General features: G+C 34.4%; 1 protein-coding gene across 1 annotated transcript; it reads right to left on the bottom strand.

The window, feature by feature from the left end:
- Positions 1-11,041: 11,041 nt before the first annotated feature.
- Nudt12 (nudix (nucleoside diphosphate linked moiety X)-type motif 12) lies at positions 11,042-24,378 on the bottom strand. The gene is made up of 7 exons (XM_013022096.1): positions 24,276-24,378; positions 21,742-21,949; positions 20,027-20,616; positions 18,055-18,222; positions 16,248-16,361; positions 13,657-13,856; positions 11,042-12,381 (listed from the first exon to the last, which is right to left on the bottom strand). Exons 2-7 carry the CDS (start codon positions 21,945-21,947, stop codon positions 12,271-12,273), a joined length of 1,389 nt encoding a protein of 462 aa, XP_012877550.1. The 5' UTR covers positions 21,948-21,949; positions 24,276-24,378; the 3' UTR covers positions 11,042-12,270.
- Positions 24,379-25,179: the final 801 nt, after the last annotated feature.

Consider the following 25,179-nt stretch of genomic DNA (forward strand, 5'->3'; position numbering starts at 1 on the left):
ACTATGAATTCAATTTCACTTAATTTTACCTTGCTTCCTTACTCTCCTTGCACAAGTGCTGCATGCTAAGATTTGGATTTTATATTTTATTGCTTTGGTTTAAGAACAGATTCTTCCTATATAAACAAGCTTCTAGAAAAAGAATCTTAGTGAGTATTCGCATTTTATTTTTTCTGCAGCCTAATCAATGTAAAATGAATGTTTTAATCTTAAGTGTCAGCTCCACAGTGTCCATTCATCTCTTCGTAACCACGAGTTGTGATTAAAAAAAAAGAATCCAACAAACCAAATTAGCAGGCTAGGCTTGCTAGAAGGGAAAAAAATCATTTGTTTCTTTTTAGTGCTTCTGTTGATATATATATTGAGCTATTCAGACTCAAAGAACTCCTATCCGTTGGTTTTAGCTGAAAGGGAGAACTGAAATTTTGGCAAGTTACAGTTTAGTGGAAAGAGGGTACAAAGGTGAAAGGATGAATGAGTTGACAAAACTTTGATTTTTCTATTAATGGTGAAACACCTTTCTACCCATCTCCTTAGTTCTCCATGCTGTTAAGAAAGCACCTCCAAAGAGAGTATCTTGCTAGCACTGAACCAGATCCCTGAGTATTCACAGTTGACTCGATTCAATGGGGATTCAAAGGGGAAATACTTTGGGGTGTGACAAAGTAAACAGCCCTGTGTAGACAGCTTCATTTTATTCCAAATTTTTGAGGAATTACTGGAATTACAGGCCAAAGTAGAGGATCCATGAATGCTAAGATCTTGTTCACCTTATATTTAGCTATGTTTTCATTCCATCTGTGTGAGCCATGCCCTATCCTTTGCTAGGTAGTTTTCCAGTTCATTAAATGCTTTACTTTGGTTTTATGACAGAAAATATGCTATTCTGGATTTATATATAATGTCTATTAAACCAGGATAATCATAAAAAGAAATACCTTGTACCACTCAAAATCATTTTGCATACCAATGTTAAGAGTATATCTCTCTACTTGGAAAATGGAGTCATAGTCTGTGTACTTGCTGTTATTAAATACTAGATCAGCATGCCATTATTAAACTGCAAGTCTCAGAGAATTGTACTTTGCTTTGCTTCACTTCCTCTCTGGCACTGGAGTGGCTAGTATAGTGCAAATTAGCTAATCTCACATGCAGAAGGATGTGTGAATTAAACAACATCACACTAAGGAGGAATCACTTTATGATTACAACTAGAACACTAGCTACTTCTAAAGAGTTTTCTAAATTACTGCATGCAAAAATCTGTAATTTTAGTTTTTCTCTTACCTTGATCTTGACCAGTAAAAGGACTTTCTGAAAGCATCTTGAGAAACCCATTCCTAAAATGTACTCAGTCCTCCGTCAAATTTTACATATTCTCTATTGACTAATTATAATGTCTAGAGGATGAGGTAATTGCATTTCAACACTTAATTAAAATAGTAAAAAGTTGAAAAAGCACTGATATATATACATAACACATCTAATCTATCTATTTCTATCTATCTATCTATCGATCGATTGATTGATCGATCGATCGATCGATCTATCTATCTACCTACCTACCTACTTACCTACCTACCTACCTATATTACTAGACAACTTGTAAAGGGAACTGGTACAAAAACCTAATTGAATAAGTCACAGATATTAGTGTTTTCTGTTAAAGAATTTACCAGGTTATTAATTAAAGAATGCTTTTTCACACTGTCTTCTTTCTCTTATTGAAGTGGAGTCATAGTACTTCAGTAACCACACAATAGAAACTTTGATAAGACATAATTGGTGAATTGCCAACTCTTGCTGGGTTTAAATGATAGCCTCCTAATTTTCAAATATTCAACCTTATTAAAGAAGTAATATTTTAATATTCTGTGTTTCCATTTTCATACAAAAACTTTTGTATTTCTTCCAAGACATGAAACCTCTGTGACTATGAGGTTATATTACTGCTCAGAAGAAAATTCTGTACAATTCTGTTACAGCTAAGAGCTTTCAATTACCCAGAGCAGAACCTGTAATATCTTCATTCCTTTCTAGCTCAAGGAAACTCATTCATAACCACATTGCTAAATTTTAAAGAATAATAAAAATATCAAGGAAATCTTAATAAATATTCAAATACTTTTGATCCCCAATCAGGGCTATGCATTGCTCATTTTAGCCTAAGTAATATGTTATTTCCTCATCACCAAGTTTTTAAAAGAAAATAGTAAAAGAGTAAGTTGGAATATTTTACTGATACTTGGGAGGATTTCTGCTCAAAGGAAGTAAAGCCCTGCTCCCTAAAAGTCAGTGAGACCCCCATCTCAGTGATAACAAGAAATAATTCTAGATGGAATAGTACACACCTGTATCTCCAGCTATGCAGGAATAGGAGGATACTGTGGGTGAAGTCAGGAGGATATAAATAGGATGCACTGGAGGAGGGCTAGAGGTTGGCCATGAGTAAAAAGCAGCGCATGAGATCCTGCCTACAAAATAACTAAAGAAGAGCTAAATGGTAGAGACTAGAAAGTGCAAAGCCTTTTTGAGTTCTTATTGCGGCATTGCCATGAAACAAAAACAACAACAAAAAATGCACACAAAGTTTTAGTTGCAGTGCAATGCAGCAACTACTTATCAAAACAATTATTTAATGTGCTTTGGACAATATCATACCTCATAATACTAGGTAACATAAATGATCTTTAATTTGTGTCGTTTTTAAATAAAATACCCAATAAGAATATGAACCCAAGACATAAAACTCCAAAGATGCTTCAATCAAAAGATTTTAAAGAAATCTCAAGTTCTTCTACAATCGCCATTTTAAAGCATTTTCTAATTCATCTTTCTCACTGAATTTCTGTTGCTTAATTAAGCTAATGCATGTTTTTTGAAATCCAGAAAAAGGCATTTATTTAAAAATGTATATGCTTGATACTTTCTTCTGACCTTCTTTCTATGTAGCTTGAGCTACTGACTGCTTTGATATTTTCCTACTGCCATAAAAAAGTTTGCAAATTGTAGTGTATCCAATGATGAAGGGATGGACAATTATAGCCAATGAAAAGGGAATGAGCAATTATATTTAGAAATAATCTTCCAGGTTAACTTAATCACTTTATAATTAAGTTTATATTGAACATGTAATCAGTGCTAACATTTCATTCCTTCTTAAATTCTCTAAGGTCTGGGCAGCCTGAAGAGACAGGAATAATACGTCAGTGCATTTTATTCTGTACATACAAATATTAACAAATCACATCTCACTTAGAGGTTTTATTCTGCACTTGGTAAAAATATTGGGGAGCAAGACCACGAAAGGAGATATCATATGAGATAAAAGAGTAGAGATATCTGCCCCATTGTAGTTAAATTCCTATATGTTAGAGACTCACTTGAAATCTTGGTCACTGAACAATATTTCCCCTGAAGAGAAGACTTCAAAAACTGTCTTGTTAATGGCAACTGCTTTGTATAAGTACTTAAAGTTAATAATCAATACTAATAATCAGTAGTACAGAAAACAAAGACTACCTTGTGAGTATCCTCACTATAATTTTATCACAGTGATTTCAATTTTTGAAAAAAAGACTTCATTAAAATTCAAATTAAGAAGATTAACTGCTAGCAACAAAAGATTATTTTTAAACAAAACTAGGTAGTAGAGATTTTCCTGTTTGCTTTCAAATACAAGATTTTAAGGTATATAACTAATATTATTATTACAATGATAGAAATTATAATCATTTTTAATGTGCTGTTTCTGGGGCTTGAACTCAGGGCCAGGATATTCTCCCTTAGTTTTTTTTTTTTCTCTGAAGGATGGTGCTCTTCCACCTGAGCTGCAGTTCCATTTCCAGCTTTTTGCTGCTTATTGGAGGTAAGAATCTGTCACAGAGTTTTTGCTCAGGCTGGCTGCAAATGCTGATCCTTAGATCTCAGCCTTCTGAGTAGCTAGAATTACTGAATCCCTGTGCATGGTCAAAATTAGTATCTTTATAATAGAGTTCAGTACTGTAATCTTTAAATAGAATGATTTTTTTCTTTTGCAATATGTGCCTTGCACTTTTGGACCTTGTATGGACTAGGCTAAGTGGTCTACAACTAAACTACATACTACGTTATCTCTCACACCCAAAATCTAGACCTGGGGAAGTGGTGGGGAGGATGATATCAGTGTGAAAGGATGAAGGTTTAGGAAGTAGAATCATTAGGAAGGGTAAGGGACAAAGGAGGTGATGTAGTGGGATATGATTGAAGTGCATTATAAACAAATGTATGAAGACAATAATAAAACCAACTCTTTTATAAAAATATTTGATTTGGGATTATTAAAAACAGAAATTGGTCAGCATATTTTGTTTATGAAATTTATCTAAATCACAGAGTAATTGAAATTATTATAGAAAACATGCTCATGTCTTTTTTCTTTACCTCAGTTCACAATGTTTTTAGCAACCAATATAGTTTGAAAATTAAATGCAAATACCTATTTAATATTAAGTACAAAATGAAGACAAATTCAATGAAAGTAGATGAAGAAATCATTTTGGTGATTAGAGAGTTGAATGCTGCAATGGAAACAAAGCAGATTATAGGAATTCAAAACAAGGTCTACTGCTCAGAAATGAAGCTGACCCTTCTTGCATTCAGAATGAATTTCAATTATCCTTAGAAGCCTAGCTTGTCAATTGCATTTTCCTTGCTTTCCAAATGCACAATTTATCTGAAACAACCAAATTAGGATATGGATAATGGCTATTCAAATGAGCATATGATGTCTTTCTTAGTGTAAATAAAAGAAGCCTAAACACACTGGCTATTTACATTATTTTTTTGGATGTCTCTATATTATTTGTTAACAGAGTAAGTAACACAGCTGGATAGTTTGTGATTGGAAGGAAATTCATTGCTAAATTGTCTTCATATACAGCATTCAAATACTTTCCCCTTTGGTCTTTGTCTTTGCCAAGCAATTAATTTAGGACAGTGAAGTACAAAATGCAGAATACTTCTCTCAAAAAGGTGAAGTAATACACACACACACACACACACACACACACACACATAAAATCAGCTCACCTGGATGAAGCCTTCATAAGTTGCTCAGCTCTGAGGAAAAAGTAAAGGGAGTGCAAGTATCTATTTGAAAGTTTAGAAAATGAAGGAAAGATTTGAGCCTCTGTCTTGTTCTACTTTGGATTTATTTGGGCTCTCTAATACAAAATCTAATTAGCGTATTAGTCTAATGCAGTGTCAGGAATGGTCAGTCATCCTTTAATCATTCTATTATTAACTGTCTTAGTCAGTCCTAAAAATAAACATATTTTAAAGAACTTTTAGTGACTAATGATGAACTGGTGTGCTTTTGTGGTTCATAAGCTTCAATAGAGGTACATATGAATTTCACAAGGAGAAGAGGAAGTAAAAGTATCAAAAAAAAAGAAAATTCCTACGATCTAATTTGGCTGTCTATAAAGATTGGGTCAAATATATTTCATTTGTATGGTAAACAGGAAAGCAGTATGGGGAATGACATGGTAGAAACCATGTTGACCTTTAGACTCAACGTGCTCATTTGTAAACTGGGTTAAATATTATAGGCTCTGATTTAGGCTTTTGAAGCTGTAGAAAAATGTAAGTGAAAATATAGTTTAAAATAATAGTTTAGAATCTTTAAATAAGCAAAATGATATCTGTACATATGATCCAGGTTATAATTCAGATTACCATAATAGATAGACAGACAGACAGACAGACAGATAGATAGATAGATAATTATGTCACCAAAACAGGCCTCATATTCTCAACCTGAGTCTTCCAGTCTCAGCCCACAAGTACGAGGCTCACAGCCATATGCCATGCCACACTTTCCCAGGTTACCTTTCATGGATGTTATTAGTGAATTCATAATGAAAATATTGATTTTCTACAGTTTTCTGCAAGAACATAGGTATTGGTATATATATATATATGAGATTGAAATCAATGGAAGTGCTAAGTTGAAATGGGAAAGTTGGAGAGGTTGGCTACTCTGATCTCAAAAATGGAAGTGTCCTTTTTCCAAAGATGTCTTATTGAAGTTTTAAATAAAGAAAATATTAGATAAAATTTTCCTCAGAAAGATATCTTTGGTTACATGTGAGGAATAGATGGCAAGTAAAAAGTGACATGAGGGACAAATAAAAGAAGATGTAGAAACCTGATGAGCAGATAAGAGCAGTGAAGTGAGGGGAGGGAAGAGAAGGAGAGGGAGGAACAGGAGAGGGAAATACAGAGATTTCAAACACGCCCAAAGTAAAAGAGATAAAGGTACCTGGCTCAGTTACTCACACCTTTAACCTTAGTTACTCAGAAGGCAGAGAATAGGCAAAACTACAGGCCTTTATGGGAAAAATAAACAAATGCAAAATAGGGATGGATATGTGGGGCCAAGTGGGAAAATGCCTGCTTACCAAGGGTGACATCCTTTATTCAAACCCGAGGAACACTTAAATAATGAAATAGATAAAACCAGATCATATCCCTGGGTTTGAGCTGCAGTGATGTGAGAAATAAAATAGGCAAGTTAAATATAATGCTCAAACTTCCTTTCTAGGAAAGACTATTAACATAGGGAAATGGTTGGGAGAAAAATAAGAATTTTAGGTGTGTATTATTAGAGATATCCAAGTAGGTATGTCTAGTGGACAGCTGGGAGATAGAATTTGTAAACCAAATAATAAACGAAGGTGTGGTAGAAATGTGTGAAGTGTACTACGATGAAAAAACGACCAAATTTACGTGTCTGAAAGAGGATATTGGGATTGAAAGTGCTTTATTCTGTATTACGAAACTTTGTTCCGAGCTACCTGGGAGGCAGAAATCTGGAAAATCATAGTTTGAGGCTAGCCTGGGAAGAAAGTGAGATCTCATCCAACACAAGTAGAGAATGGTGGTCTGTGTCATGTCATTACAGCTGTGTGGTAGGTCATAAGAAGCCAGTGCAGAGCTGGACAAAAAGTGAGATCCTAATTCTTGCTACTCAGGAGACTGAGATCTGAGGATCATGGTTCAGGAAAGTCAGTGAGACCCTCAACTCCAACTAATGCCAGAAGTGGAGCTGCAACTCAAATTGGCAGAGTATGAGCCTTGAGTGAACAAGGTCAGGGGCAGGGGCCAGGCCCTGAATTCAAGTCCCACAATTGGGCGGGGGGTGGGGGGGTTGGGGGGGAAGAGAAACAGAGAGAGACAGAAAAAGACAGAGAGACAGAGAACTGAGATCTTATCAGAAAAATAACCTAGTGCTGGTGGCTCAAGCCTGTAATCCTAGCTACTCAGGAGGCTGAGATCTGAGGATTGCAGTTCAAAGCCAGCCCTGGCAAGGAATTCCAGGAGACTCTTATCTCCAATAAACCACTCAGAAAACCGGAATGGTGCTGTGGCTCAAGTGGTAGAGTGTTCACTTTGAGCTGAAGAGCTGAGGAACAGTGCCCAGGCCCAGAGTTCAAGCCCCATAACGGACAAAAAAAAAAATTTAAAAAGGAGGAGGAGCATGTAAATATTGCCATAACTATTTTAAAATATATTAGAAATATGCATAAGTTAGAAATCTACATTTGGATACACCAAACAGACAGAATATAGATATTGTTTTACTGTTCAATCCCTAAACATAGCTATATATGATAAATTTATCATCACAATAAAATAAGAAAATGTGTTTATTAACCGCGAGCATGTATGAAATGACTGGGAACTACAGAAAGAGATTGGTATGGCAAACCTAGACATTTGTATGAAATAAAAGGATTCTACCACCAGAGCCATGTGTCTATTTTTTCCTCCTGGTGTCACATTCCACAGATTCCTGCTCACTTCCTATTTAGGGGTATACCCTATTAGAGGTCTCAATTTGCTCACAATATTGGGACATCTTTTCTTTGGTATTTCAAACTGCTTGGTAACATTTCAGCTTGTTCCATATAAACCTGTTCCATAAACACAATTAGTAAAAACAAGCAAAATAACTCTGGAATAATGCTGCTGGCCACTTTGAAAATTATCTCACCATCACTTCAACTCATCACTAGGTAAGAGCAACAGTAATGTAAGGTGTTCTACTGAGATGTTCAGAATATCAGTGTTCCCATGGAGTACAACCTGAGGCTATAATGAAAGTTTAAGATTGAAAGTAAACAAAGTAACATCATTTACTCTTTCCACTGTGCTCTTAATAGGGAAGAGAACCATTTTAAATTTCTATTCCTGGGTGGGATATCCTCATTACTAAATATGAAACCATCTTTTTTTCTTTCATGCATGTGTTTCTAACGTATATATAAGATTATCTCTTTGTTGCTTTGTATGTCCCTCCCCCACAGTATAACCCCTGCTTTCACTATATTTGATGTCAGTATAACTTGTGGAGGAAATGGGGAAAAACCAGTTGTTTAAGGATACAGGTGGACCTGTTGCAACAATGAGAAGTACAAGTTGTCATGTCCAAAACGAGCTTTACAACGTTGGTGCGGGGGAGGGGGGAAGGGGGGGGAAGGAGAAGGATTGGGATTGGGGGGGAGGGGGGAGGCTGGGAAGGGATGTGAAGGGTAAACAAAGGAGGAGGCTGCAATGCTTGGTAAGAAATGTACGCATTATCCTGCCCATGTAATTGTAACTCCTCTGTACAGTATGTTCACAAATAAAATAAAATTAAAAAAATATGAAACCATCTCACAGACAAGTGGTAAGATGAGTGCTCTTATCCCATCAGGGGTGAAACAAGGAGTTGGACTGATAGCTCCCTTGAGCAGAGGAATGGAAAGCCAGGTCAAATTTTCATTCTTCATGCTACAGTTTTTTATCTTATCATCATTCTAGTTAGAAGGAAAATTGTTTTTAATAGCAAAAAGGTTTTTTTAAAATTAAAATTTGTTTTTACAACTGTACAGCTATCCTTATTACTCTGAAAACCATTGGCTGATGCTCTGGTTTGTCCGTTTAGCAATAAAAACTGAAAAGCAGCATTCCAGAAGGAATAAAGTAAAAACTGCTACTAAGAGTACAATTATAGGAAGTGGTGCTGTGGCTCAAGTAGTAGAGCACAGTCGCCTTGAGCTGAAGAACTCAGGGATAATGCCCAGGCCCAGAGTTCAAGCCCCACAACTGACAAAAAAAAAGTGGCTCCAAGAGTAAATAATGTGCAGATATTTTTCAGTAAAAATAGAATGAAAAAAAATCTACTTTTTAGCTCAGTTAATATATCTACATGTTTATTTACAATGGTTGAAAAAAAACCTCAAACAAGTAAAAGAATTCAGCCTGCTGAATTCATGATTCAGTCTGCTGATCATTCATATTTTTCCAGTACCATCTCTTATTACTTGAATGACCTTCCTTTGGCCATTTCTATCATAAGAAAATATACCAAGTTATTGTATATGCAATCTATTGCATATCTGATGACAAATTCCTTCATTTAGAAGCTGTTTTGACATCTACCTTGAATGGACTGAAATTGAAGAAAAAAGAAAAAAAGTAGAGTAGAAAAAGAAGATTATTTTCAGTATGATTTTTCAGAGCAATTCTCCAGTTAGCTCATAGATGATGGCTTTCTGGAAGATGCAGGCATTTAGTATCACTACTATGCCTGTTTTCTCAAAATACAATCCATCTCATCTACACTGGTAGCATAAAAATTTGTGCTTACCCCTTCTAGCTCAGAGTCCCATCCTCTATTGTATCACTTGTTCCCATTTTCACCCCACTTCTAAACTGGATCTCTGATAGACTAACCCATTTCTCCAAATAAATGAAATGTGTAGTCTTTTAATTTTTAATGAACAGTAAAAATTTCAAAATGTAAAGACATACAATGAGACAACTACACAAAACACCTATCATTATGCTAGAGATGTAATTTTAAACCGAAAGATTAAAATTATTGATTATCCAAGTACATGTAAGTCCATGTGTGTATATGTCATATATGTGCATTTTATCCCAACATACAAATTTAAATTTTAAATAAGTTTTTTCTCAGTACTGGCGATCAAATCCAGATTCTTCTGTTTACCCCCGAGCCACATTCCTATTCAACTTTAAGGTTTTCTAATTACAAAAAGAGACATTTCACTTTAAAAAATACATCAATTTTAAATGGAGGTTAATGACCAAATTTTATTTTTTCTTTATAAAAAGAAATTGGTCAAACCATTAAAAAATACAAAACACACAAATCAGAAAATAATTTAATGTGTTGTTACATAACTTGATTAGAATACATTCTTGTCACTTACATCTCTACCATTTTAAAAAATGGTTTTTCATTTTTATTTAGCTATTCACCTCTTAGAGGTTAGAAATTTAGGAATCATTACTAAAACAATATTTTACTTACTGATTTTTCCTAAGTACAGTAGTGTTAACTAACTGAAATAAAATTTGTATCTGTATTTATTGGCAACTTATATTTTACATTTGTATCCTAACATTAGGGCAGTCTGGAATTTTACAATTTGGTATTAGAATCTGCAAATATTAAAAGTACATTTGGAGTAAAATTAAAGCAAAAGTCAGTATATTTCATGATTAAGGCACATAATTTTCAATACAGTAATGTAGCTATAAGTTTATTATGTATATAAATGTCTTATGTAAGAATTAATTTGGTTTACAAAGCTTTTATTATTTACTATAAAACCACTAGTAAAATAATTTTATGTGAGAATGTTACCTTATTTAAATAAATTTTCAAGACTATCTAAAATTTAATTTACAAATCTGGTAAACTAAGTGCTTACTATTCCTTCTTTGAATGTTCTGTACATACATTTTTGGTAATTGCTCCATTTCTTATTACAGGTAAAAATCTTGTGTTGGGTTACACAGGGTATACTACCACAATCATTTCCTTCATCATATTATTAAACCCTCAGAATTTCTTCTTATGTATAAAAATGATATATGATGTACTTATATTATCTCTAAGATTTTTTTCAATTGTAACACTGAATAATAAAAAGCAAAATTATAAAAATTTAGATATTTATAAACTACCTTATAAATAATTTAAAACAATGTGTTAAAATACATATTTCTATGTTAAAATTATTAGAATTATTTTAGTTTTATTTCTCTAAAATCTTACTGTCAGTTTTAAATTACACTTAAGAGTTTAGTTCTAAAATATACTCATCAAGGCTTCTTAGAACATACTGATATAAGGTCAAAACCATGTTCTAAGCATTACAAGCACTGGGGTAATTATTATAGAATTCTTCTGTCAACACAGATATATCCATCACAACAAAATGAAATAAAATTAGAGCTTTTAACTGAAAATGTAAACATACCACAAATTTGTCTCTGACTCTTTATCTCACTCGCAGAACTCAGAGCCTGAGCTCACACTGGCTTTATCATTCATGTCTGGCTCTCTATAATGTGAGCACATCTCTAGTTTCAGCTTTTTACTTGTTAATGGAGATAGGACACTCATGAACTAATCTGCCTGGGCTGATTCCAAACACCTCTTCTCAGATCTCAAGGTCTCCTGAGTAGGTAGGATTATAGGAGTCATTAACATGAGACAAACAGATTTATTTACTATCTGACCTTAAAGAATTCCTCTCAAATATGTTTAATTTCAGTGAAAAAGTAGAAAATCTTGATTTGTCTTATGAACAGATAAGTAACTCATAAGTAGGTGCATTCAGTAGATTTAGGTTTAAAGACAAGTGTCCTCTTATTTTAGTTCCCTTTTCATGTTTGTGTTATTTAAAGTTTCCTTGTTAAAATAACACATTCTTAACACTGGTCAAATGAGACAAGTATCAACACTTAAGAGTAGCTCTACTAGAACAATATGAAGTGGGAATGCAATGGGAAGATAAAAATAAGGTAGTAACAACTTTGGGAATAACATAAATATCAATCTAAGTTTAATACTTCAAAATTATTGTTTCATTTCTCAAATTATGAAAATCTAATGCTTTTGAGAGGCACTAGAATGTATTACTTTACAATGATATTTATTATTAGAAATGTAACTTCTTGGTATAAAAGTTTTAAGTATGACTACAAAAAAATGTTCAATGCTTCCCCCAAATTTAGGAAAATCTGAAGTAATGTTTTAATGTATTAAAATAGGAGTTCTATGGTTTAATGAACACTTAGAGAATATTTTTGGGGACCACTATGATATTCTGTTTTATGACACTAAAGATCACTGATAATTTCTGATCCCACTTGAGGAGTACCTGTATTCAAAAGCAAATCATACTCAAAGGCTAGTTCTTCAATTTAGAGATTGGGATTCATTCCAATCCAGTGCTTGATTAATTGATGTGCAATAGCTCGGCTTGGTGGTACAAAGAACTTTTGCTGCTTCCCTTTAGTAAGAATATCCACAACCTAAAATATACCATAATAAAAGAAAATGGATTAGGATCTCAGCACTAGCATATTTAAATACTATTTCCATGACTATATTATTTATCTAAAATGTGATGACCTTTCCAGTGAGTAACAAGAGCAGAAAGTGACATCTGTAGCATCTATAATTTAGTGTAGCTTCACTAAATTATTGTTTGATTTTTCAAATCCAGAAAAGCATATGAACATGGGATCACAGAAAGGCAAATGGTATTTTCACATTTAACTTCAAACTAAAGCCAACTTTTGAGGCAGGTTCATTTTCTTTCCCCAAATTCTGAAACAGCCATCTAATTTCTCATTTTATATTCAAATTCCACTTGAATTTCTATATTAAAACTGAGCAGCTGTATATTAAAACTCCTTTTGGAGTTTTAGCACAAAATAACACTAATTTTATATAGGCAAAGTCAGATAGGATTTCAGGTCTTTACTATAATAATGTATTCCTTTCTTAAACATATCAATGCTTTGGATCACATAAAACAAGACAGGTAATTTATCTTCACTGTATTACTTAGGGTTATATTTTATTTTATTCTTTATAGTACAAGGGTTTAAACTCAAGGCCTTGTACTTGTTACAGAGTACTCTACCACTTGAGCTCTATTTTGCTTAAGTTGTTTTTCAGAGGGCCTTGTGTTTTAGCTTTGGCCTGACCTTAGATTCTGACATTACTACCTATATAAGCCATGGCTTACTTGTTGAAATGGAACCTTGGTTTTTTTTTCTGAGCTGGACTTGAAGTCTACCTTCTCAATCTCTGTCTTCCAAGGAGGTATGACTGTAAGTGTGAGTCACCACACTTGGCCCAGGGATGTTATTCTAAAATGTTCTTGTGAATGTATATTTGTAATGGATTTAAGCCATTTTTGTCCTTTAGAACAGTTCAAAATACAGGCTTCAAAAATTGTAACTGATATTGTTTAATATTATAACCTGAAATATAAAGTATCTCAGAATAAGTATTTACCTCTTAACTTTAAATTATCATTGATTTGAATGAATAGTTAAATTTGAAATGGCATGAAATCATCATCATTAGAAAAATCTCATAGAATGACCTAAAACAGGATACACGGGGGGAACACACACTTTTCCTATATGGAATTATTAATTACATTGTAAACCATGCATAATGAGAGAGCTGTAGCCATTCACCCAACTTACTGAAAATATGCTTCCTTGCTACATGCCCAAACCAATACTGTCAGGGAACAATCAATAGAAGAAGGAAATTAAATTGAACTTTACCTGTTCTCTAGTGAACCAGCGGGCATCCTCTATTTCATTCTTGTCAACTTTAATTTCTGTAGATACTGCAACAGCTAAACAACCGATCATTAAGGAAGAGGGCATTGGCCATGGCTGACAAGAGACATACTGAACATGGCCAACTTTGACTCCACTTTCCTCTTCTACTTCTCTCCTAACAGCATCTTCTATTGTCTCGCCTAATGAAACAGAGCAAAAGAACAAGTTGTTGATGAACATGCTTTGGACATTTTGTGCTACAGTTTAAAAATTTGGAAATCACTTTGGAAACATACTCAAATAAAAGAATCCTAATAGAAATGAAAAATCATTACTTTTAGAAGTAGATAACTGCATATAGACTATATATTCAAACAAAACTTTCACTTTTCACCTTTTTTTAAAGGCCTGTTACATTTCAAACAATTATTTTTTATAAGAACTACAGCTATCTGTCCCTACTGACCAAGCATTATGTAAACATATTGGATATGCTATCATATTTTATATTATACTTAAATTATCTTTATTATGTTTTTACAAATAAATAGTTTTCCCCATTAGAATATTGAAGCTCTTTTTGAAAATTATATTATCAATTACTACAGATCATTCTTTCCAGGTCACTGAAAGTTGTAAAAACATATATCATTTTCTTTCAAGGCAATTCCTTTCCTCTAAATTAGTGATGACTAATCTATGATAAAGTGATATGCACAAATATTTTTTATATTTTTTATTTAGTTGGAATTCGGAATTCAAATAGAAAATATTTGTAAATAAAATTAACCTAGATATTTAGAAATATTTTGTTAAATACAGGAATACTTAGCAAAATATGTATTTAAATAGATTTCTATTTTATATAGATTGATACATTTCCTCATAAAAATTAAGAACTTATCATAAAAATGTCATATTGAAGTCATATTAGCATACTTTCAATACATTAAAATTTAGCGTATGACACATACTTAAAAACTGCTAAAATCAGCTAGTCACTGGTGACTCATGCTAATTCTAAATACTCAGGAGCTATGATCTGAGGATCATGGTCCAAAGCCAGCCTTGGTAGGAAAGTCTGTGAGACAGTTTGAGGCCCCCTATCTGCAATTAACTGCCAAAAAAGCTAAAAGTAGACCTGTGGCTCAAGTGGTAGACCACTGCTTTGATGCCCAAAGCTCTAGGAGAGCATACACACACACACACACACACACACACACACCTTCCTACCCAAAAATGTACTAAAATAAATTAGAAAACAACTAACCAAAACAAAAATAAACAAAAGCTATAAACATCTAAAATTCAAAGAACAGGAATGTTAGATGTATAGTACACATTTCAAAATATTGTTCCATCAGCAGAGCAATCAAAATGAAAACCACATTGATATTCTACTTTATACCTCTAAAATGACAAATTTAAAAGTCTGAAGATCCTAAGTGGGTGATAATGTAGAATAATAGAAAATTTCCCACACTGCTGGAAATACATGACAATTGGTAGAAACATTTGAGAAGGAAACTTGGACAATATCTAGGAAAGGTTAACATAGTTATACCATATGTGTTACTCATTTATGTATATAGTCTAGATAACTCTTGGAAATATATATATATACATATATATATATATATCATATATCTTAAGAGAAGCATGAAATATTCACTGCAGAACTTTTCGTAATAGTCAAGAACCTTGAAATAACCTAATTGTCTGCATCAGAAAGTGTGAATAGTGTAATATCGATAAATGGAATGCAATCTAGCAATTAAAATTTAAGCTAAAACTGTTTTTTTTTAAAAAAAAAAAAAACCAACAACAACAGCATAGTGATCAAGATCAAGGACTCAGAAGTAAAATGGCTTTGGCCTGAATCTCTTCCCTTCACTTTTAGTTATTTATTCCCTGTGCCTTACTGTCATCATCTGTAAAACTGCTGTAATAGTACCTGTAAGATTTATGAGAATCATATAATTTAAACATGTAAGACTTCTAAACATACCCTGGCTTTGCATGTTCACTACTGATATCATGTAGCATTTCAGATTACAGTAAAAATTGAGATTAAATAGTTATCGATGAATGTATAATCACTCATTTGTTTTAAAAATACTATCGAAGCTCCTACTGCAAGAGTCATCTGAGGGCTTGGGGCATATAAATGAACTGCCCTTATCAAACTGGCATTTTAGTAAGTATAGAAAGAAAAACAATACATTCATATCACCTTAGGAGCAGAGTGCTACAGGAAAAAAGTCATATCGGCCTAAGAACTGTGAATGCAGGATACAGGGATATTGGCACAATTGCATATAACCTCTTTGAAAAGGTGACAGTTAAGTACAATGAAGGGGTGTATAAATCATTTAGATACATGGCCAAAACCATTCAGATACATGTATGACAAAGCAAATACTGAATATTTGATTAATGAACATTACTAGTAAAAGCATGAAAATTACAACATATTTGGGTGTCATTAAAGTGATACATATTTGAAATATTTTAAATAACTCAGATATGAATTATATCTGAAACACTATTTTTTATTTACAAATTATAAAAATTATTCAGAAAAGGCTTACCAGGCTCAATAAATCCAGCAAGACAAGTAAACATTCCTGGGGGAAATCTTTTCTGCCTGCCTAGAAGACATTTAGTCCCATCTGGATGAACAACTTGCATAATAACTACTGGATCTGTGTAAAACAATCAGATATATGAATGACAGGAAGAAATAATTCAGAGTCACTGTGCAAAGAAACTGTCTGTAGAATAATATAAAGGTATAGCTTCTGTAGGAACAAGATTCTTGTTGTTTTGTAAGAAATTGATCCTTCCTGCCGTGATGTGGCTGACAATAAAGTATATGAGAGAAATCCCATAGAATATTGCCATTCAGCATAAGAAAGATTCTTTTTTTGTCAGTTGTGGGGCTTGAACTCTGGTCCTGGGTACTCTTCAGCTCTTCAGCTCAAGGCAAGCACTCTACCACTTGAGTCATAGTGCCACTTCTAGTTTTCTGGTAGTTTATTGGAGATAAAAGTCTCATAGACTTTCCTGTGCAGGCTGGCTTTGAACCGTGATCCTCAGATCTCAGCCTCTTGAGTAACTAGGACTACAGGCATGAGCCACAAGCACTTGGCAAAAAAGATTCTTTTGCCATCATATCCCCAACTTTTAGCAATGTTTATTCTTTTTTTATGCTATGTGAGGCATATTTTTATTTTTTAATGAGAAAAAAGCTTGAGTGGCAATATATTGACATGGGGAAAATTGAAAGTTTACTAATAAATACAGCAAATATCCTCCTTTCTCTTCAATCCTTAATAAAATAGTTTTACAAGCTAATGATTCAGTTTAGGTTATTATAATACTAAAACTTAAATTACAGTTTACTACTCTAGAAGCTACTGGTCCAGCAAATTCTCTTGAATAGATTATAATTGAAAAGGAAGAAATAAATGTAAAAATTCTCCTGAGAACAAAACTAGATGCCACTAGGCCATAATTTATTTCCTAGAGGCTTACTTGTGTTTGTTGAATAGATCTATTCTTTTTTTTTTAAGTTTTTAAAGGGATGGATATCAGATATCCAAACTTACACATAAAGCAGAAACTAGAATGAAAGAAGGTATAGGCAGATATTAGTAGGAACGAGGAGCCAGTTCCCGGTTGTATTGCTTTGGTAAAGCCATAATCAAGCCCTGAATTGTTGGAGGTATTATCTCTTTCCATAAGGAGCCAGATCAGCTGGCTTTTTCTTTCTATATAATATTTTCAAATTATGACCCATTTAAATGATTCACATAAGAAAACAGGAATTTGGTGCCAAGGAATCAAATCTCAAGATGACTATAGTTTCTCTTTTATGTAAGTTCCCAAGAGGACCAGAGTACACACTATGACACATACTCTTCTTCAGGGTGAACTGGCCACTTCTTATCAAGAACTAGGGTTATTCCTCCTTTGAATCTGGAATGGCCAGTGAAAAAGATAAAATTACAAGAATCAGTGGAAGTGACTTGGTGAGACTTCTAAGGTTAGGTTAGAGAAGGCCAGCCTCTCTTGGGTTCTCTTGAGAGATTTAATGTGGGGAAAATTAAGATACCTAAAATCAACATGTTGAAGAGGCCACATGTAAGCATTCTTGTTGACAATTCCAGCAGAATCCAACCTTACCTTTTTCCCTAACAACTTGTGAATGACAAAGCTAAATCTTAATAGTGGTCCCTCCAGCCTTGGCACCTAGCCACTCAAGTCTTTTCAAGTTAATGCTGCAGACATTGGGGAGCAGAGACAAGTCACTTCTATCCAAATTACCAACCCACAGAATCCTTGATCATAATGAGAGGGTCTACTGTCTACTGTTTTAACACAAACATGACTTACCAACTCTTGGGTATGATGTATTATGAACACCTTGGAGACTAGGACAGTCTTCTTTCAAGCATACTCTTTTATAGCCACCTTCTTCAATCTTCGTTGCACTTCCACAAGTTGGGCAGAACTTGTATCGACTATGCCAAGCAAGAACAGATCTTGCTTGAGCTACAACCCCTTATGAAAGAAACACAAAAAATTTCATTCTATGACCAATTGTAAAAGAAAATTAATATGTGTATGATGTTCTTGAGCTATAATAAACACCACACAATATTTTCTGAATAATTGTTTAATGAATGGTTTGAGTATTTGTTTTTATGATGTGTACTTTTTGTTATCTTTCAGATGTTAAAAATCAGACTTAATTTTCATTTGAATAAAATATAATTCTCTTTTAAGACAGACAAACATATATATTACATATATATACATGTATATATTACATATATACATATAGGTGAAGCTTTTATTATAGATGACTTTTAAATTTAGCATATATGATCCTAGTGTATTTACAAATACAACTTTCTAGTAGTAAGTTTTATAAAAATGTTATAGCTGGGCTGAAGATGTAGCTCAGTGGTTGGGTACCTGCTTTGTATACATGAGACCTAGGTTTGATCCCAGACTTTGGTAAAAATAAATACAATAGAGCAATCTTAACTTAGATTTGAATCTTAAAGGAAATGCTACTAGGAAATTATAGATGTCTATCTCTATTCTGCTTTTTTTGGTCATTAGGCTACTCTTGGTCCATGCCAAGGGGAACATATTTCATTTGGAGGATGCATTTATATATATATACATATATTTATAATATTTATATTATAGCATTTATATATCTACTAGAATAAATCTTAGAAAAAACATACTTTGGCTATAGCTTTTTACACTGGTACTTAAAAAAATAGAATGACATGACCAGAAATATAATAAGCATTAAAACTAGAAACATTTGAATATTGAATAACTGTTGAAATATTTGAACTTGCCTAATTAAACTTGTTCTCCTTCACATATATTATTTGGGTCATGAAATTGTGAACAAACAAGATGATAATAAATGACAACAACAATATTTAGAATGAAATGAACAAAACATCAATAAGAACAATTATAACACTGAAATTCCATGAACTAGACAGCCTTAAATAATTGCCTATTACTTTGTAATATGTAATTCAGTTTTCACTAAGATATCTACATTATTTCAGGATCATTACATTTAGAAAAAATGGACATTCATTAACTACCAAATGTACCAAATGCTATCTAAAGAACTTTATATGAGTAATTTACTTATTTTATTTAATGGTTAGAGTAATTCTATGAGGGAGGGAAATACTATTATCCTTATTGTCTAGAAGAGGACTGATGTACAGAGAAGTGACTGTAAAGTTATACAGTAGGTGAGCTAAGGGTCTTGGTTTCCTTACTAGTAAAATAAGAGATAAAAATGCAAATAGCTCATTTGTAAGATTTTTTTTAAATCTTAAAATTATACATATATCTTCAAGGGAAATCAATTTTTAAAGTTCAGCTATTCCTTCGTAGATGTGGAATATAAAATACAGTCATTCCAGACTTTGAAAAAGAACTACCTAGTTGTCTCTAGAAGGGCTCAGCATTATGCCCTAAGGAAAGTCAGACATTGCTAAGTGATTCCCCTTCTTAATCTCTCATTAATTGATCTGGCTACTGGTACTTCCACTCCACTGATATTCCTTCTGTTGAATCCAAGAAAAGCTTCATTATATCAAAACTAAGATCCATGAAAAATAATGTCTTCATCTTACTGAAATTCAACCTACTTGACCACTTCTTCCTTGATGAGACTCCTTCTTTGACAAAAACTTCAGAAAGTTCCTAATGGAGATAGCCTATCTTTACTGCTTACTAGAAAAGGCATGTTATTTGGAAACTGCAAATAGCAAATCAATCCTAAAAACCAGATTATTACCAATACAGGGTTTCTTACCAGCTTCTTTTTCTTTCAACTGAAGAAGAGCTGGCATTGGAGGATGAAGAAAGTAACAATTTTCATGTCTTTGCTTAAATTCTTCAGCAGCCATGGGATCTATACCTAGAGCAAACCAGGCAACCAACCCATCATCCTCCTCTCTTGGGACTTCTCCATTGTAATTATTTAACTTTTTTTTCATTTCAAGTTCTACTCCAAGAAAAATCAAGGTGATCTTCTCAGGCTGAGCCAAATAATCCTTTATATCTGTGTAATTCAGCTGACAAAGCCTGACTTCTGGCTGTTGAAAACTTTCTTTATTGCCACCTAGAGTAACCAAGGGATTTAATTCTGAGAAAAGGATATAAACTGTGGCTGGATGGCTTTCTTTCGCTATGAGCCAGTCAGTATTATTTCTTTTTTCACTTTTCCGGTCCAGTAGGGTTCTGCTAAAATAATTCTCACCTTCTTCCACCTCATTGGTTAGGAACCAAGGCTTCTTCCCACCTTTAGCATTAGCTAGTAAGTTAGCTATATGCTTATAACCCCAAAATGTAGCAATATCCAGTGCGGTTTGCCTTGATTTATTGACAATTGATCTGTCACACCTACAGACGGAGGAAAATATTGAGGAGGAAAAAGAACAAGAATTCAACTTTCAAAATTTATTTTCAACAAAATAATTCCAGATACCAACATTGTTACTCTAATGATTACTTTTGGTATCTTGTTTAGTACATGGTTTGTTACTGAGGTAAAAAAACTAATCATATAATAATCACAAGCGATGGAAGGTTAGAGATAGTGGAAACTTTAAAATTCCGGATTTGTAAAATTCTGGATAGCTATTTGTAAAATGCAAATCAACAGTTTTATATGTCATAAACAGATAACAAAATTTTACAGATTTCTTGAAGGCCATAATAAATTTGGGAGAGAACGATTAAACCTATTCACAAATTGATTTACTATAAAAATGGTTATTCTCAATAAGTTTAGGGAAGTAGCTCAGACATAGAGCACTTGATTCCTATATATCAGGCATGGGTTCAATCTTCAAAATGAAAACCATAGGCCCAGCACTGCTGGCTCAAGCATATAATCCTAGCTACTCAGAAGACTGAGGTCTGAGAATCACAGTTTGAATCCAGCCTGGGCAGGAGAGTTGGTGAGACTCTTATCTCCAATAAACTACTCAGAAAAAGCCAGAAGTGGAACTGTGGCTCAAGTAGTAGAGCACTAGCCTTGAGCCAAAGAAGCTCAGGGGCAGCACCCAGGCCCAGAGTTCAAGCACCAGTACTGGCAAAAAAAAAAAAAAAGGAAAAACACAGGCAACAAAGCTATTTGCTAAAATTATGCTATATTTTATTATGTATAATTAACTGATAAGTTAATTATTTAATAGCCTAAAATATTAATATGGCTACAAGAAAAATTTGAACTAGATATGGTAGTACATGCTTGTAATCTCAGATACTTGGAAAGTGGAGACAAGAGTTCAAGATTAGCCTCTGAAAAAGGGTAGAAAGACATTGTCTGAAAAAAATTTTTAAAAAAAGGCTGAATGGTTATAGTAAAAGCATTTGCCTAGAATGTGTGAAACATTGAGTTTAATCCCCAATACTAAAGAAAAAGAGAGAAGAAAGGTAAAATAAAGTTTGAAAGTAAATATGTAGGATGAAAATTAAACACATTTTTTTACAAGATAAAACAGGAGATATTAAGATGTTTACCCTTTCTCAAGCAGAAGTTGGACAACATCTGGGTGCCCATTCCTTGCAGCATACATTAAAGCAGTCCAGCCATTTTCAGAAGTTTCATTGAGAAGAGATGGAAAATGATGGAGAATTCCTGTTAGCTTGCCAATATCTCCTTCTGCAGCTGAATTGTGTAGCTGGGAGATTATTTCCTGTTTTGGACTGCTTTTTACAGAAGACATTTCTTCAAGAAAAGGAAAATAAGGGGAAAATATTACTTACAACTGCTTTTTGTGTCAATGGAGGAACACTAAGCATTATCTAACTAATGATAAAATAATGGCTTCCAACAAAATACACTCTTCAAAAGATAGTAAATTGTATGCATTTTAAAATTATTATCAGTGAGAACAAGGGATAAAATAGTGTATAGATTTGGAAGTACAGATGAAGAGGCTTGAGAGGGGAGTGAGAAATATTTCAAAGAAGACTGGATATCTGATGTAGATCAGATAACTTTAGCAAGGATATGATAGGAATGGGGTCAAAGTGGACAAAATTAAAGGCAGGAGTTGTTAGCAGATGACAAGTAGTATCCTTTGATTCTGCACTATCAGGTATAAGCAATTACATTGCAGTTAATTAGTCAAAAGCTTTCTAAGATTCACATAAAGCATAATATATTGTGTTATACAATTAGTTCTCAATCCACATGGTACTGGTTTTCATTCTTAGTCTACAGTGGGCTAGGTCAAGACATTTGTTCATACCAATTGGTAATTCACATGACTCAGCACTATTCTTGAAATTACCATCTTTGTTGTGCTGAACTGCAGCATTATTTAATCTATTATTGGGAATAAGTTTTTTTTTTTTCTTTTTCTTTTTGGTCCGGTTGTGGGGCCTGAACTCTGGGCCTGAGCGCTGTCCCTCGGCTCTTCCGCAAGGCTAGCTCCCTATCACTTGAGTCACAGCACCACTTCTGGCTTTTTTCTTTTATTGCTTATGTGGTGCTGAGGAATCAAACCCAGGGCCTCAGACATGCAAAACAAGCGCTCTACCACTGAGCCACCTTCCCAGCCCCTGGGAATAACTTTTGTTGGATGCCTTTTTGCCCTTGAACCATAGAAACTTTTTCAATCATTAACTTTGTCTGCCTTGTCAATGACATTTCAATGGAAAAAGAAAGTAATAGATTCAAACTTCTTATTAATATTATCTAATTATAAATTACATGCAGGAAGGCACACACTGAGTTATTTTTTGTATGTGATAGTAATTCATGTTTCTAATTTCTATTACCTTCTCAAAGTATCTTTTCAAACAATTAAAAATATTTGGGATTTTAACTATATGTTCATCATTCTAAATAATTGGGTAATTAAATGAAAAAGAGGCTAGAAATCATTTTTCATTACTATTGTTTTTTGTGCTCTGAGTATAAGGTGAACAACTAATGACTATTTTTTAGTGTCTTTCCACGTTTCTTGTTTGAATCTTTCTGATCTGTTTACAAATTAGAACTGATATCTACATTAGCAATTTTTATTTTGCTTAATTTACTCTAGATTTATTTTCCCAATTTTTTCACACTAAAAACTTTTAAAATACTATTAAAATATTGTGAATAACAAAAACCATAACTTTTCAGGACTATTTTTTGAAACATTGCTTCAACCTTTCAAGTTATCTTTATCCTAAATTTATTTGCCATAGATTCTTATTATACAGTTTCTGAAGTAAGGTTTGCTTGAAGTAAGGAATACTTCATTTCCTAGGTTCTACTGACTTCTCTCCTCGCCAACGGTCACAAGGTGATTACAACATTGTCTTTGAAAATAAAATGTTTTTCACTACCACCAATGCATTGTTTATACATACAGATTCTTCAGGAGAAAGGAAGGAAACATTTCCACTTCTATTTTTCAATAGAAAAGCAACCTAGGAATCTACCATTATTCATTTCAGAAAAGCACAGAGATTCTTACAACCAACGACTTGATTTAGCATTTTCATTTTTTGGTAGGTCTCAGGGAAGGATTTAAAGCAGGATAATAAAAGGCTTTGTAAGAAGTTTACGAAGTTAGGTTTCAAAGGTCTGAGATTTTTAACCCAACCCAAAGTCCACTTTTCCTGATGAATAAGGAAGCCAAGGGCCCAAGGCTTGTTCAAAGTTGCATGGCTCCAGTGGCGTTAAACAAGGTCTCCTATGGTCTGTCACTTAAGTTACCAACTACCAGGTAAGAAATTCCACTCCTGGGCACTCAAGAACTGCATCGATTTTAAACACAACCCTTTGCAGGGCCTCGAGTAGTTTACTTTTCCTGTCCTAGTGGGCGATTCCTTCTTGGAAGGTGAAATCCTCTCCGAAGTAGCGGTTCCTTAGCCCCATCCCCAAGGCAAGGAATGACGGCGAGCCCCGGAGGCCCAGCGGCCCGGGCCGACGCTGCCGCGCCTGCGCCCGTCAACCCAGCTACAGCTCACGACCTCGGGGGGGGGGGTCCCCAGAACCTGGTCACCACCTCCAGGGGGCATCTGAGGGACCGGGGACTGGCTGCTGTGCTACTGACCCAAGAGTAACCGGAGTTGAATAGGCAATCCGGATACGGTAGAACGGCTGGCAAAATCCAAGTGTCACTTTTCCCACACAGCGCCGGAAGTTACCTTCCTGACTTCCGGCGAAGGTCCAGAGTCCTCGCACGGCTTTATGGGAAATGTAGTTTAACAGTCACAGACAAGGATGGAGCTGTGGTGGTGGTGGTGTCTCACAGCCGAACCTGATTAGTGGTGGGTTAATGCTTCCCTTGAGATCAAGGTGTGTGAAGTAAAGGGTAGGTAGGCCACGAGAAAGCTCTATCTGTGGGAAATATTCAGTTTGTCAGTATTTCTCACTCAGAACCAATTTTCTCCTCAGTCCAGTGCAGTCGAATTGTCAGAGCAAGTCTGTTGGGCTATTTAAACCACGAATGTTGACTGGGTTGACACCCAATTATGTCTATTTTCTTCAGGATAATCCTTTTAAAAGTATGCGTTCAATGGTGTAATGCATGTAAAGTTGTTAGGTTAGGACCTAGTACAGAGTTGGCACCCACTGTGCAATTATTGTTGGCTGTTATTTATTTCATTTCCTATGAATTTACTCTCCAAAGTCTACAAAAATTATGCCAGTCTGAGAATACACAGCGAGGAGGCATTATCAGTATTCAGATCCTTCTCACAGTGAAGGTGCATAGTGTGTGTGTGTGTGTGAGAGAGAGAGGGGGGAGGGAGAGGGAGAGAGGGAGGGAGGGAGGGAAGGAGGGAGGAAAGGAGAAGGAGAGGGAGAGGAGAGGGAGAAAGGGAGAGAGGGGAGAGGAGAGAAGGAGAGGGAGAAAGGGAGGAGGGGAGAGAGAGAGAAAGAGAGAGAGAGAGAGAGAGAGGCGCCCACGTGAGTTTCTGGGAGACCTAGAGCTTTCTACATACAAGATAAGCACC

The sequence above is a fragment of the Dipodomys ordii genome, unplaced genomic scaffold (genome assembly GCF_000151885.1).
Source record: "Dipodomys ordii isolate 6190 unplaced genomic scaffold, Dord_2.0 Scaffold59, whole genome shotgun sequence".
Classification (NCBI taxonomy): domain Eukaryota; kingdom Metazoa; phylum Chordata; class Mammalia; order Rodentia; family Heteromyidae; genus Dipodomys; species Dipodomys ordii.

Excerpts from the sequence above, each read along its gene's own strand:
- Nudt12 (XM_013022096.1), bottom strand. The coding sequence starts at position 21,947 with ATGTCTTCTGTAAAAAGCAGTCCAAAACAGGAAATAATCTCCCAGCTA. Across the intron at positions 18,223-20,026 it reads GTTGAAAGAAAAAGAAGCTG|GGGTTGTAGCTCAAGCAAGA; the intron begins GTAAGAAACCCT and ends TTCTTTCATAAG. Across the intron at positions 16,362-18,054 it reads TACATCATACCCAAGAGTTG|ATCCAGTAGTTATTATGCAA; the intron begins GTAAGTCATGTT and ends TGTTTTACACAG.